Raw genomic sequence first — 15,000 nt, forward strand, 5'->3', positions numbered from 1 at the left:
TAGATGGAATAGGACTGCTACTGACTGCTGTTGATGGAATAGTACTGCTACTGACTCCCTCTCTCTCTCTCTCCCTCTCCCTTTCTCTCTCGCTCTCTCTCTCGCTCTCTCTCTGCTGACTTGTTGCACCCTTGACAGCTACTGTGATTATTATTATTTGACCATGCTGGTCATTTATGAACATTTGAACATCTTGGCCATGTTCTGTTATAATCTCCACCGGGCACAGCCAGAAGAGGACTGGCCACCCCTCATAGCCTGGTTCCTCTCTAGGTTTCTTCCTAGGTTCTGGCCTTTCTAGGGAGTTTTTCCTAGCCGCCGTGCTTCTACACCTGCATTGCTTGCTGTTTGGGGTTTTAGGCTGGGTTTTTGTACAGCACTTTGAGATATCAGCTGATGTAAGAAGGGCTTTATAAAAACATTTGATTTGATTTAATTTGATTTGGACTGCTCTAGATTGAATATAACAGCTCCTGACTGCTCTACATGGAATAGGACTGCTCCTAACTGCTGTTGATGGAATTGGACAGTTCTCGTTGGATAATGACTGCTCCTTACTTCTCTAGATGGAATAGGACTACTCTAGATGGAATAGTACTGCTCCTCACTGCTCTCGTTGGTAATAAGACTGCTACTGACTACTCTAGATGGAATAGGACTGCTCTTGACTGCTATAGATGGAATAGGATTGTTCTAGGTGGAATAGTACTGCTACTGACTGCTGTTGATGGAATATGACTGCTCTAGATTGAATACAACTGCTTCTGACTGCTCTACATGGAATAGGACTGCTCCTAACTGCTGTTGATGGAATTGGACTGTTCTAGATAGAATATGACTGCTCTAGATTGAATATAACAGCTCCTGACAGTTCTCGTTGGAAAATGACTGCTCCTTACTACTCTAGATGGATTAAGACTGTTCATGACTGTTCTAGACAGAATAGGACTACTCTAGATGGAATAGTACTGCTCCTGACTGCTCTCGTTGGTAATACGACTGCTCCTAACTGCTGTTGATGGAATAGGATTGTTCTAGATGGCATAGGACTGCTCCTGACTGCTCTCGTTGGAATAAGACTGTTCATGACTGCTGTAGATATAATAGGACAGTTCCTGACTGCTATAGACGGAATACAAACGCTCCTAACTGCACTAGATGGAATAGGACTGCTCATGACTGCTATAGATGGAATATGACTGCTCTAGATTGAATAGAACTGCTCATGACTGCTCTAGATGGAATAGGACTGCTTCTGATGACAGAAATAGAGACAGAGATGGAGGGAGAGAGAGAGAGAGGGGGGGGAGAGAGGGAGAGAGAGGGGAGAGAGAGAGGGGGGAGAGAGAGGGGAGAGAGAAAGAGAGAGAGGGAGGGAGAGAGAGAGGGGAGAGAGAGGGAGAGAGAGGGAGAGAGGAGGGAGAGAGAGAGAGAGAGAGATTGCTTCTCACCTTTCCAATGATGCTGCCGACTTCCTGCAAAAGGAAACAAAAGTAAATGTCACCATATTGATTTAATCCTGTCCCTTCCCAGGATACTGTATGTTTGTCTGGTGTCATCTGACTGATGTCGTCTGTCTGTCTGTCTGTCTGTCTGTCTGTCTGTCTGTCTGTCTGTCTGTCTGGTGTCATCTGACTGATGTCGTCTGTCTGTCTGTTGTCTGTCTGTCGGTCGGTCTGTTATTTTTGTCTGTCTGAGGCTCTGTACCAGGTTGTTTGTGTGTGTGTGTGTGACGTACCTTTTCTGTGCATGAGAATCAATAGTGTGACGGTACGGTGTTCTGTACTAACAGAACGAGTCCCTGTGAGTGTGTGTGTCTGTCATAAGCATGCCTGTGTGAGAGACTAGGGCTGTGGCGGGCATGAAAGTTTGTCAGCCGGTTATTGTCATACAAAACATTTCCAGTCTCACGGTAATTGATTGTTAATTAACATAAACGGTGTCACGGTAATTGATTGTTAATTAACATGAACACGTTTAGCACCTTCATGCATACAATCTGCATACAATCTGCATACAATCTGCATACAAGCCGCTGATAAAAAAAAAAAAAGTTGAATAAATCAATTGAATATATCACAATAAATCTATTATTTATTTTAGGCAGATCTAAAGAAACATGAAATGAAGAACATGTCTTTCAGAAGAACAGAATATGAGCCAGCCTACTGTGTGTTATCTGGCTGTGCTCCATGCCATAGGCTGTAGTCTAGTTCATTTAGGAGACAAGATATGCTTAGAAGTCCCGTGTCATTATTTTATATTATATCATTTTATAGTAAGAAATATATAATTGAACTGAACTGAATAAAATAGAAAGGATATTTTTCTCATTCCGGAGTGAGAGTGCGCATATGAAGTGGCTAAATTACATTTGAAACAGGCCCTATATGCTAGATTTAGGGTTATTTGGCAACTTTAGTTTTAAATGATACAAACCTTAGAATGCCTTAGAAATCTAAATATATTATGGGATGCATAATGCGACAATAGACTATGGATGATTTCAAAAAGCTCGCTCTCTGTTCCTCGCCTCAGGCTGCACACGCTGCTCTCTCATCAAACGATCATATTTTTACCCATCAAACTATTCTCCATTTAATCTTCTCTTTACTAATATGTAACATTTGTTCAGAATTAGAATGGTCCATTATTAAATAGTCAGGAATAAGGGCAGGAGGTAAAGACATGTTGTCCTTATGCTCTGAATAGCGAATGGAGACCACTTATCATTTTTTTTGCAACGTAAGCTTAACTTTCTGAACATTCGAGACGTGTAGCCCACTTGTCATTCTAATCTCCTTTGCATTAGCGTAGCCTCTTCTGTAGCCTGTCAACCATGTGTCTGTCTATCCCTGTTCTCTCCTCTCTGCACAGACCATACAAACGCTTCACACCGCGTGGCCGCGCCCACCCTAACCTGGTGGTCCCAGCCCGCACGACCCACGTGGAGTTCCAGGTCTCCGGTAGCCTCTGGAACTGCCGATCTGCGGCCAACAAGGCAGAGCTCATCTCAGCCTATGCGTCCCTCCAGTCCCTCGACTTCCTGGCACTGACGGAAACATGGCTCACCACAGATAACACTGCTACTCCTACTGCTCTCTCTTCGTCTGCCCACGTGTTCTCGCACACCCCGAGACCTTCTGGTCAGCGGGGTGGTGGCACCGGGATCCTCATCTCTCCCAAGTGGTCATTCTCTCTTTCTCCCCTTACCCATCTGTCTATCGCCTCCTTTGAATTCCATGCTGTCACAGTTACCAGCCCTTTCAAGCTTAACATCCTTATCATTTATCGCCCTCCAGGTTCCCTTGGAGAGTTCATCAATGAGCTTGATGCCTTGATAAGCTCCTTTCCTGAGGACGGCTCACCTCTCACAGTTCTGGGTGACTTTAACCTCCCCATGTCTACCTTTGACTCATTCCTCTCTGCCTCCTTCTTTCCACTCCTCTCCTCTTTTGACCTCACCCTCTCACCTTCCCCCCCTACTCACAAGGCAGGCAATACGCTTGACCTCATCTTTACTAGATGCTGTTCTTCCACTAACCTCATTGCAACTCCCCTCCAAGTCTCCGACCACTACCTTGTATCCTTCTCCCTCTCGCTCTCATCCAACACTTCCCACACTGCCCCTACTCGGATGGTATCGCGCCGTCCCAACCTCCGCTCTCTCTCCCCCGCTACTCTCTCCTCTTCCATCCTATCATCTCTTCCCTCTGCCCAAACCTTCTCCAACCTATCTCCTGATTCTGCCTCCTCAACCCTCCTCTCCTCCCTTTCTGCATCCTTTGACTCTCTATGTCCCCTATCCTCCAGGCCGGCTCGGTCCTCCCCTCCCGCTCCGTGGCTCGACGACTCATTGCGAGCTCACAGAACAGGGCTCCGGGCAGCCGAGCGGAAATGGAGGAAAACTCGCCTCCCTGCGGACCTGGCATCCTTTCACTCCCTCCTCTCTACATTTTCCTCTTCTGTCTCTGCTGCTAAAGCCACTTTCTACCACTCTAAATTCCAAGCATCTGCCTCTAACCCTAGGAAGCTCTTTGCCACCTTCTCCTCCCTCCTGAATCCTCCTCCCCCTCCCCCCCCCCCTCCTCCCTCTCTGCAGACGACTTCGTCAACCATTTTGAAAAGAAGGTCGACGACATCCGATCCTCGTTCGCTAAGTCAAACGACACCGCTGGTTCTGCTCACACTGCCCAACCCTGTGCTTTGACCTCTTTCTCCCCTCTCTCTCCAGATGAAATCTCGCGTCTTGTGACGGCCGGCCGCCCAACAACCTGCCCGCTTGACCCTATCCCCTCCTCTCTTCTCCAGACCATTTCCGGAGACCTTCTACCTTACCTCACCTCGCTCATCAACTCATCCTTGACCGCTGGCTACGTCCCTTCCGTCTTCAAGAGAGCGAGAGTTGCACCCCTTCTGAAAAAACCTACACTCGATCCCTCCGATGTCAACAACTACAGACCAGTATCCCTTCTTTCTTTTCTCTCCAAAACTCTTGAACGTGCCGTCCTTGGCCAGCTCTCCTGCTATCTCTCTCAGAATGACCTTCTTGATCCAAATCAGTCAGGTTTCAAGACTAGTCACTCAACTGAGACTGCTCTTCTCTGTATCACGGAGGCGCTCCGCACTGCTAAAGCTAACTCTCTCTCCTCTGCTCTCATCCTTCTAGACCTATCGGCTGCCTTCGATACTGTGAACCATCAGATCCTCCTCTCCACCCTCTCCGAGTTGGGCATCTCCGGCGCGGCCCACGCTTGGATTGCGTCCTACCTGACAGGTCGCTCCTACCAGGTGGCGTGGCGAGAATCTGTCTCCTCACCACGCGCTCTCACCACTGGTGTCCCCCAGGGCTCTGTTCTAGGCCCTCTCCTATTCTCGCTATACACCAAGTCACTTGGCTCTGTCATAACCTCACATGGTCTCTCCTATCATTGCTATGCAGACGACACACAATTAATCTTCTCCTTTCCCCCTTCTGATGACCAGGTGGCGAATCGCATCTCTGCATGTCTGGCAGACATATCAGTGTGGATGACGGATCACCACCTCAAGCTGAACCTCGGCAAGACGGAGCTGCTCTTCCTCCCGGGGAAGGACTGTCCGTTCCATGATCTCGCCATCACGGTTGACAACTCCATTGTGTCCTCCTCCCAGAGCGCTAAGAACCTTGGCGTGATCCTGGACAACACCCTGTCGTTCTCCACCAACATCAAGGCGGTGGCCCGTTCCTGTAGGTTCATGCTCTACAACATCCGCAGAGTACGACCCTGCCTCACACAGGAAGCGGCGCAGGTCCTAATCCAGGCACTTGTCATCTCCCGTCTGGATTACTGCAACTCGCTGCTGGCTGGGCTCCCTGCCTGTGCCATTAAACCCCTACAACTCATCCAGAACGCCGCAGCCCGTCTGGTGTTCAACCTTCCCAAGTTCTCTCACGTCACCCCGCTCCTCCGCTCTCTCCACTGGCTTCCAGTTGAAGCTCGCATCCGCTACAAGACCATGGTGCTTGCCTACGGAGCTGTGAGGGGAACGGCACCTCAGTACCTTCAGGCTCTGATCAGGCCCTACACCCAAACAAGGGCACTGCGTTCATCCACCTCTGGCCTGCTCGCCTCCCTACCACTGAGGAAGTACAGTTCCCGCTCAGCCCAGTCAAAACTGTTCGCTGCTCTGGCCCCCCAATGGTGGAACAAACTCCCTCACGACGCCAGGACAGCGGAGTCAATCACCACCTTCCGGAGACACCTGAAACCCCACCTCTTCAAGGAATACCTAGGATAAAGCAATCCTTCTGCCCCCCCCCCCCTTAAAAGATCTGATGCACTATTGTAAAGTGGCTGTTCCACTGGATGTCATAAGGTGAATGCACCAATTTGTAAGTCGCTCTGGATAAGAGCGTCTGCTAAATGACTTAAATGTTAAATGTAGACTACTCTGGTTAATGGAGACCACTTATCAGGTAGACTACTCTGGTTAATGGAGTCCACTTATCAGGTAGACTACTCTGGTTAATGGAGACCACTTATCAGGTAGTCTACTCTGGTTAATGGAGGCCACTTATCAGGTAGGCTAGTCTGGTTAATGGAGTCCACTTATCAGGTAGTCTACTCTGGTTAATGGAGGCCACTTATCAGGTAGGCTAGTCTGGTTAATGGAGACCACTTATCAGGTAGACTACGCTGGTTAATGGAGGCCACTTATCAGGTAGTCTAGTCTGGTTAATGGAGTCCACTTATCAGGTAGTCTACTCTGGTTAATGGAGGCCACTTATCAGGTAGTCTACTCTGGTTAATGGAGGCCACTTATCAGGTAGGCTAGTCTGGTTAATGGAGTCCACTTATCAGGTAGTCTACTCTGGTTAATGGAGGCCACTTATCAGGTAGGCTAGTCTGGTTAATGGAGTCCACTTATCAGGTAGTCTACTCTGGTTAATGGAGGCCACTTATCAGGTTGTCTACTCTGGTTAATGGAGACCACTTATCAGGTAGTCTACTCTGGTTAATGGAGGCCAGTTATCAGGTAGACTACTCTGGTTAATGGAGTCCATTTATCAGGTAGACTAGTCTGGTTAATGGAGGCCACTTATCAGGTAGTCTACTCTGGTTAATGGATTCCACTTATCAGGTAGACTACTCTGGTTAATGGAGGCCACTTATCAGGTAGTCTACTCTGGTTAATGGAGGCCACTTATCAGGTAGGCTACTCTGGTTAATGGAGGCCACTTATCAGGTAGTCTACTCTGGTTAATGGAGTCCACTTGTCAGGTAGTCTACTCTGGTTAATGGAGACCACTTATCAGGTAGTCTACTCTGGTTAATGGAGGCCACTTATCAGGTAGTCTACTCTGGTTAATGGAGTCCACTTGTCAGGGAGACTACTCTCGTTAATGGAGGCCAGTTATCAGGTAGGCTACTCTGGTTAACAGAGGCCACTTATCAGGTAGGCTACTCTGGTTAACAGAGGCCACTTATCAGGTAGACTACTCTGGTTAATGGAGGCCAGTTATCAGGTAGGCTACTCTGGTTAATGGAGGCCACTTATCAGGTAGACTACTCTCGTTAATGGAGGCCAGTTATCAGGTAGGCTACTCTGGTTAATGGAGGCCACTTATCAGGTAGACTACTCTGGTTAATGGAGGCCACTTATCAGGTAGACTACTCTGGTTAATGGAGGCCACTTATCAGGTAGACTACTCTGGTTAATGGAGGCCACTTATCAGGTAGACTACTCTGGTTAATGGAGACCACTTATCAGGTAGTCTACTCTGGTTAATGGAGTCCACTTATCAGGTAGACTACTCTGGTTAATGGAGACCACTTATCAGGTAGACTACTCTGGTTAATGGAGTCCACTTATCAGGTAGTCTACTCTGGTTAATGGAGTCCACTTATCAGGTAGTCTACTCTGGTTAATGGAGACCACTTATCAGGTAGACTACTCTGGTTAATGGAGACCACTTATCAGGTAGACTACTCTGGTTATTGGAGGCCACTTATCAGGTAGACTACTCTGGTTAATGGAGTCCACTTGTCAGGTAGTCTACTCTGGTTAATGGAGACCACTTATCAGGTAGGCTACTCTGGTTAATGGAGTCCACTTATCAGGTAGACTACTCTGGTTAATGGAGTCCACTTATCAGGTAGTCTACTCTGGTTAATGGAGTCCACTTATCAGGTAGTCTACTCTGGTTAATGGAGTCCACTTATCAGGTAGTCTAGTCTGGTTAATGGAGACCACTTATCAGGTAGACTAGTCTGGTTAATGGAGGCCACTTATCAGGTAGGCTACTCTGGTTAATGGAGTCCACTTATCAGGTAGACTACTCTGGTTAATGGAGTCCACTTATCAGGTAGTCTACTCTGGTTAATGGAGTCCACTTATCAGGTAGTCTACTCTGGTTAATGGAGTCCACTTATCAGGTAGACTACTCTGGTTAATGGAGGCCACTTATCAGGTAGTCTAGTCTGGTTAATGGAGACCACTTATCAGGTAGACTACTCTGGTTAATGGAGGCCACTTATCAGGTAGTCTAGTCTGGTTAATGGAGACCACTTATCAGGTAGTCTACTCTGTATAATGGAGACCACTTATCAGGTAGTCTACTCTGGTTAATGGAGACCACTTATCAGGTAGGCTACTCTGGTTAATGGAGACCACTTATCAGGTAGGCTACTCTGGTTAATGGAGACCACTTATCAGGTAGGCTACTCTGGTTAATGGAGACCACTTATCAGGTAGGCTACTCTGGTTAATGGAGACCACTTATCAGGTAGTCTACTCTGGTTAATGGAGACCACTTATCAGGTAGGCTAGTCTGGTTAATGGAGACCACTTGTCAGGTAGACTACTCTGGTTAATGGAGACCACTTGTCAGGTAGACTACTCTGGTTAATGGAGTCCACTTATCAGGTAGTCTACTCTGGTTAATGGAGTCCACTTATCAGGTAGTCTACTCTGGTTAATGGAGTCCACTTATCAGGTAGACTACTCTGGTTAATGGAGGCCACTTATCAGGTAGTCTAGTCTGGTTAATGGAGACCACTTATCAGGTAGACTACTCTGGTTAATGGAGGCCACTTATCAGGTAGTCTAGTCTGGTTAATGGAGACCACTTATCAGGTAGTCTACTCTGGTTAATGGAGACCACTTATCAGGTAGTCTACTCTGGTTAATGGAGACCACTTATCAGGTAGGCTACTCTGATTAATGGAGACCACTTATCAGGTAGGCTACTCTGGTTAATGGAGACCACTTATCAGGTAGGCTACTCTGGTTAATGGAGACCACTTATCAGGTAGGCTACTCTGGTTAATGGAGACCACTTATCAGGTAGTCTACTCTGGTTAATGGAGACCACTTATCAGGTAGGCTAGTCTGGTTAATGGAGACCACTTGTCAGGTAGACTACTCTGGTTAATGGAGACCACTTGTCAGGTAGACTACTCTGGTTAATGGAGTCCACTTGTCAGGTAGACTACTCTGGTTAATGGAGACCACTTGTCAGGTAGACTACTCTGGTTAATGGAGACCACTTGTCAGGTAGACTACTCTGGTTAATGGAGTCCACTTGTCAGGTAGACTACTCTGGTTATTGGAGGCCACTTATCAGGTAGGCTAGTCTGGTTAATGGAGACCACTTATCAGGTAGGCTAGTCTGGTTAATGGATACCACTTATCAGGTAGTCTACTCTGGTTAATGGAGTCCACTTATCAGGTAGACTACTCTGGTTAATGGAGGCCACTTATCAGGTAGACTACTCTGGTTAATGGAGGCCACTTATCAGGTAGGCTAGTCTGGTTAATGGAGACCACTTATCAGGTAGGCTACTCTGGTTAATGGAGACCACTTATCAGGTAGACTACTCTGGTTAATGGAGACCACTTGTCAGGTAGACTACTCTGGTTAATGGAGGCCACTTATCAGGTAGACTACTCTGGTTAATGGAGGCCACTTGTCAGGTATTCTTCTCTGGTTAATGGAGGCCACTTATCAGGTAGACTACTCTGGTTAATGGAGGCCACTTATCAGGTAGTCTACTCTGGTTAATGGAGGCCACTTATCAGGTAGGCTAGTCTGGTTAATGGAGACCACTTATCAGGTAGGCTACTCTGGTTAATGGAGACCACTTATCAGGTAGACTACTCTGGTTAATGGAGACCACTTGTCAGGTAGACTACTCTGGTTAATGGAGACCACTTATCAGGTAGACTACTCTGGTTAATGGAGGCCACTTATCAGGTAGACTAATCTGGATATTGGAGGCCACTTGTCAGGTAGACTACTCTGGTTAATGGAGGCCACTTATCAGGTAGGCTACTCTGGTTAATGGAGACCACTTATCAGGTAGACTACTCTGGTTAATGGAGGCCACTTATCAGGTAGTCTACTCTGGTTAATGGAGGCCACTTATCAGGTAGACTAATCTGGATATTGGAGGCCACTTGTCAGGTAGACTACTCTGGTTAATGGAGGCCACTTATCAGGTAGACTACTCTGGTTAATGGAGGCCACTTATCAGGTAGGCTACTCTGGTTAATGGAGGCCACTTATCAGGTAGGCTACTCTGGTTAATGGAGTCTACTTGTCAGGTAGGCTACTCTGGTTAATGGAGGCCACTTATCAGGTAGACTACTCTGGATATTGGAGACCACTTATCAGGTAGACTACTCTGGTTAATGGAGGCCACTTATCAGGTAGACTACTCTGGTTAATGGAGGCCACTTATCAGGTAGACGACTCTGGTTATTGTAGGCCACTTATCAGGTAGGCTACTCTGGTTAATGGAGGCCACTTGTCAGGTATTCTACTCTGGTTAATGGAGGCCACTTATCAGGTAGGCTACTCTGGTTAATGGAGACCACTTATCAGGTAGGCTACTCTGGTTAATGGAGACCACTTATCAGGTAGTCTACTCTGGTTAATGGAGGCCACTTATCAGGTAGACTACTCTGGTTATTGGAGGCCACTTATCAGGTAGACTACTCTGGTTAATGGAGACCACTTATCAGGTAGTCTACTCTGGTTAATGGAGGCCACTTATCAGGTAGACTACTCTGGTTAATGGAGGCCACTTATCAGGTAGACTACTCTGGTTAATGGAGGCCACTTATCAGGTAGACTACTCTGGTTAATGGAGGCCACTTATCAGGTAGTCTACTCTGGTTATTTTGTAGTACCACAGGTGATATTCTGCCCATGGGCTCTCCAACACTGTTTCTACAGCTACTCAGTGCTTCATTTGGGAAACCAAGTGAAAAAAATGTTGTAGAGCCGCAGGTAGCCTGGCGGTTAGAGGAGGCAGGTAGCCTGGGGGTTAGAGGAGGCAGGTAGCCTGGCGGTTAGAGGAGGCAGGTAGCCTGGTGGTTAGAGGAGGCAGGTAGCCTGGTGGTTAGAGGAGGCAGGTAGCCTGGGGGTTAGAGGAGGCAGGTAGCCTGGCGGTTAGAGGAGGCAGGTAGCCTGGTGGTTAGAGGAGGCAGGTAGCCTGGGGGTTAGAGGAGGCAGGAAGCCTGGCGGTTAGAGGAGGCAGGTAGCCTGGCGGTTAGAGGAGGCAGGTAGCCTGGCGGTTAGAGTGGCAGGTAGTCTTGTGGTTAGAGAGGCAGGTAGTCTAGTGGTTAGAGGCGGCAGGTAGTCTAGTGGTTAGAGCGGCAGGTAGTCTAGTGGTTAGAGGAGGCAGGTAGCCTAGTTGTTAGAGGAGGCAGGTAGTCTAGTGGTTAGAGGAGGCAGGTAGCCTAGTGGTTAGAGGAGGCAGGTGGCCTAGTGGTTAGAGGAGGCAGGTAGCCTAGTGGTTAGAGGAGGCAGGTAGCCTAGTGGTTAGAGGAGGCAGGTAGTCTAGTGGTTAGAGGAGGCAGGTAGCCTAGTGGTTAGAGGAGGCAGGTAGTCTAGTGGTTAGAGGAGGCAGGTAGCCTGGCGGTTAGAGGAGGCAGGTAGCCTAGTGGTTAGAGGAGGCAGGTAGCCTAGTGGTTAGAGGAGGCAGGTAGCCTGGTGGTTAGAGGAGGCAGGTAGCCTGGGGGTTAGAGGAGGCAGGTAGCCTGGGGGTTAGAGGAGGCAGGTAGCCTGGGGGTTAGAGGAGGCAGGTAGCCTGGGGGTTAGAGGAGGCAGGTAGCCTGGGGGTTAGAGGAGGCAGGTAGCCTGGGGGTTAGAGGAGGCAGGTAGCCTGGCGGTTAGAGGAGGCAGGTAGCCTGGGGGTTAGAGGAGGCAGGTTGCCTGGGGGTTAGAGGAGGCAGGTAGCCTGGCGGTTAGAGGAGGCAGGTAGCCTGGGGGTTAGAGGAGGCAGGTAGCCTGGCGGTTAGAGGAGGCAGGTAGCCTGGTGGTTAGAGGAGGCAGGTAGCCTGGTGGTTAGAGGAGGCAGGTAGCCTGGTGGTTAGAGGAGGCAGGTAGCCTGGCGGTTAGAGGAGGCAGGTAGCCTGGCGGTTAGAGGAGGCAGGTAGCCTGGGGGTTAGAGGAGGCAGGTAGCCTGGCGGTTAGAGCTGACAAGGTAAAAAACTGTCGTTCTGCCCCTGAAGATATCTTAAATGTGTTGTTTTTCTGCCGTGGCTATGTATTGTATAAGGGGCATAATCATTATCTTAAACTCAGTGGTTTTGAATGAATCATCACCTTAGAAAGCAGTTGTCCATTTCATTGTGTTAAGGCTTTGAAACAACATCCACAACGACCACATTTTCCCACTCAGTTTCAACCTGCTGTTGAACTACTTTCTTCACGTGTATCGATCACAGTGAGGTGAGTTTTAAAAGCATGATAATGTTTTCGATGATAAGTGTTTTGATGTGATTTTCCATCTCATTTGCATTTATGTCAGAGTGGTTAGAGGGACAATAGAGCCCTGACTACCAGGCCATTAGCGACCCGATGACCGTTAGTGAGTAGTCCAGAGTGCATAAATGGAGATTACCATGACTCAACGGTCAAGTAGGATTTCACTGCGGTCGTGTCTCTTGACTGTGTGACGGTAAAACGGTCAACGGCCCAATGTGAGACCTACCTTTCCGTGCATGAGGAGCCGTAGCGTGAGGGTGATGTTCATGCCCCCCTCTTCAAAGTCCTGCTCACAGTTCATGTTGATGTGGGAATGAGACACAGGTAGACGCATGGAAGATGATCTACAGACAGACAGACAGACAGACTCTCAGGGTGACGGTGGGGTCTCTCTCTCCTCACAGCTCTCTGTAGGGACACACAGGAAGGATAAAACGTTGAAATTATTGATTATATTTGTTATTGATTATTAAAATGAATGACATAGTGGGGTCTCTCCTCACAGCTCTCTGTAGGCACACACGGGAAAGATAAAACATTGAAATGATTGATTAACGGTAATGTATCGCTATGACAAGACATCCCAGCGAACGGAACAATTAGATTATTTTCCCCGAAAAAGAAAAAACAAGGAATCAAATCAAATCAAGTTTTATTTTATATAGCCCTTCGTACATCAGCTGATATCTCAAAGTGCTGTACAGAAACCCAGCCTAAAACCCCAAACAGCAAGTAATGCAGGTGTAGAATACATTTATATCACCCGTATACTTCATAGAGCTGCAACCAGCCAGCCAGTCAATGTACGTCAGCGACGAGCTTCAAACACACTGTCACACCCTGATCTGCCTGATCTGTCACACCCTGATCTGCCTGATCTGTCACACCCTGATCTGTCACACCCTGATCTGCCTGATCTGTCACACCCTGATCTGCCTGATCTGTCACACCCTGATCTGTCACACCCTGATCTGTCACACCCTGATCTGTCACACCCTGATCTGCCTGATCTGTCACACCCTGATCTGCCTGATCTGTCACACCCTGATCTGCCTGATCTGTCACACCCTGATCTGTCACACCCTGATCTGTCACACCCTGATCTGTCACACCCTGATCTGTCACACCCTGATCTGTCACACCCTGATCTGCCTGATCTGTCACACCCTGATCTGCCTGATCTGTCACACCCTGATCTGTCACACCCTGATCTGTCACACCCTGATCTGTCACACCCTGATCTGTCACACCCTGATCTGTCACACCCTGATCTGTCACACCCTGATCTGTCACACCCTGATCTGCCTGATCTGTCACACCCTGATCTGTCACACCCTGATCTGTCACACCCTGATCTGTCACACCCTGATCTGTCACACCCTGATCTGCCTGATCTGTCACACCCTGATCTGTCACACCCTGATCTGTCACACCCTGATATGTCACACCCTGATCTGCCTGATCTGTCACACCCTGATCTGTCACACCCTGATCTGTCACACCCTGATCTGTCACACCCTGATCTGCCTGATCTGTCACACCCTGATCTGTCACACCCTGATCTGTCACACCCTGATCTGTCACACCCTGATCTGTCACATCCTGATCTGTCACACCCTGATCTGTCACACCCTGATCTGTCACACCCTGATCTGCCTGATCTGTCACACCCTGATCTGTCACACCCTGATCTGTCACACCCTGATCTGTCACACCCTGATCTGCCTGATCTGTCACACCCTGATCTGTCACACCCTGATCTGCCTGATCTGTCACACCCTGATCTGTCACACCCTGATCTGTCACACCCTGATCTGTCACACCCTGATCTGCCTGATCTGTCACACCCTGATCTGTCACACCCTGATCTGTCACACCCTGATCTGTCACACCCTGATCTGCCTGATCTGTCACACCCTGATCTGTCACACCCTGATCTGTCACACCCTGATCTGTCACACCCTGATCTGTCACACCCTGATCTGTCACACCCTGATCTGTCACACCCTGATCTGTCACACCCTGATCTGCCTGATCTGTCACACCCTGATCTGTCACACCCTGATCTGTCACACCCTGATCTGTCACACCCTGATCTGTCACACCTGTCTTTGTGATTGTCTCCACCCCCCACCCCCCCCCCCCCAGGTGTCGCCAACTTCCCTCATTATCCCCTGTGTATTTATACCTGTGTTCTCTGTTTCTCAACTAGGTAGGAGACGTTATACTAGGGCAGGAGGTAGGAGGCGTTATACTAGGGCAGGAGGTAGGAGGCGTTATACTAGGGCAGGAGGTAGGAGGCGTTATATTAGGGCAGGAGGTAGGAGGTGTTATACTAGGGTAGGAGGTAGGAGGCGTTATACTAGGGTAGGAGGTAGGAGGCGTTATACTAGAGTAGGAGGTAGGAGGTGTTATACTAGGTAGGAGGTAGGAGGCGTTGTACTAGGGCAGGAGGTAGGAGGCGTTATACTAGGTAGGAGTTAGGAGGCGTTATACTAGGGCAGGAGGTAGGAGGCGTTATACTAGGTAGGAGTTAGGAGGCGTTATACTAGGGCAGGAGGTAGGAGGCGTTATACTAGGTAGGAGTTAGGAGGCGTTATACTAGGGCAGGAGGTAGGAGGCGTTATACTAGGGCAGGAGGTAGGAGGCGTTATACTAGGGCAGGAGGTAGGAGGCGTTATACTAGGGCAGGAGGTAGGAGGCGTTATACTAGGGCAGGAGGTAGGAGGCGTTATACTAGG

The 15,000-nt window shown here is 48.5% G+C and overlaps 1 protein-coding gene across 1 annotated transcript in view; it reads right to left on the reverse strand.

Annotated features, from left to right (window-relative positions):
- LOC129851372 (poly(rC)-binding protein 2-like) overlaps positions 1–15,000 on the reverse strand; it is a 173,041-nt gene that overhangs the window by 72,005 nt on the left and 86,036 nt on the right. Inside the window, exons 2-3 of the mRNA XM_055917875.1 lie at positions 12,486–12,667; positions 1,452–1,475 (exon numbers count right to left, since the gene is read on the reverse strand). Coding sequence (XP_055773850.1) covers positions 1,452–1,475; positions 12,486–12,593 — 132 coding nt within the window. The 5' untranslated portion in view covers positions 12,594–12,667. The remainder of the gene's footprint in view (positions 1–1,451; positions 1,476–12,485; positions 12,668–15,000) is intronic.

This window comes from Salvelinus fontinalis, chromosome 3, assembly GCF_029448725.1.
Source record: "Salvelinus fontinalis isolate EN_2023a chromosome 3, ASM2944872v1, whole genome shotgun sequence".
In the NCBI taxonomy this organism is placed as follows: domain Eukaryota; kingdom Metazoa; phylum Chordata; class Actinopteri; order Salmoniformes; family Salmonidae; genus Salvelinus; species Salvelinus fontinalis.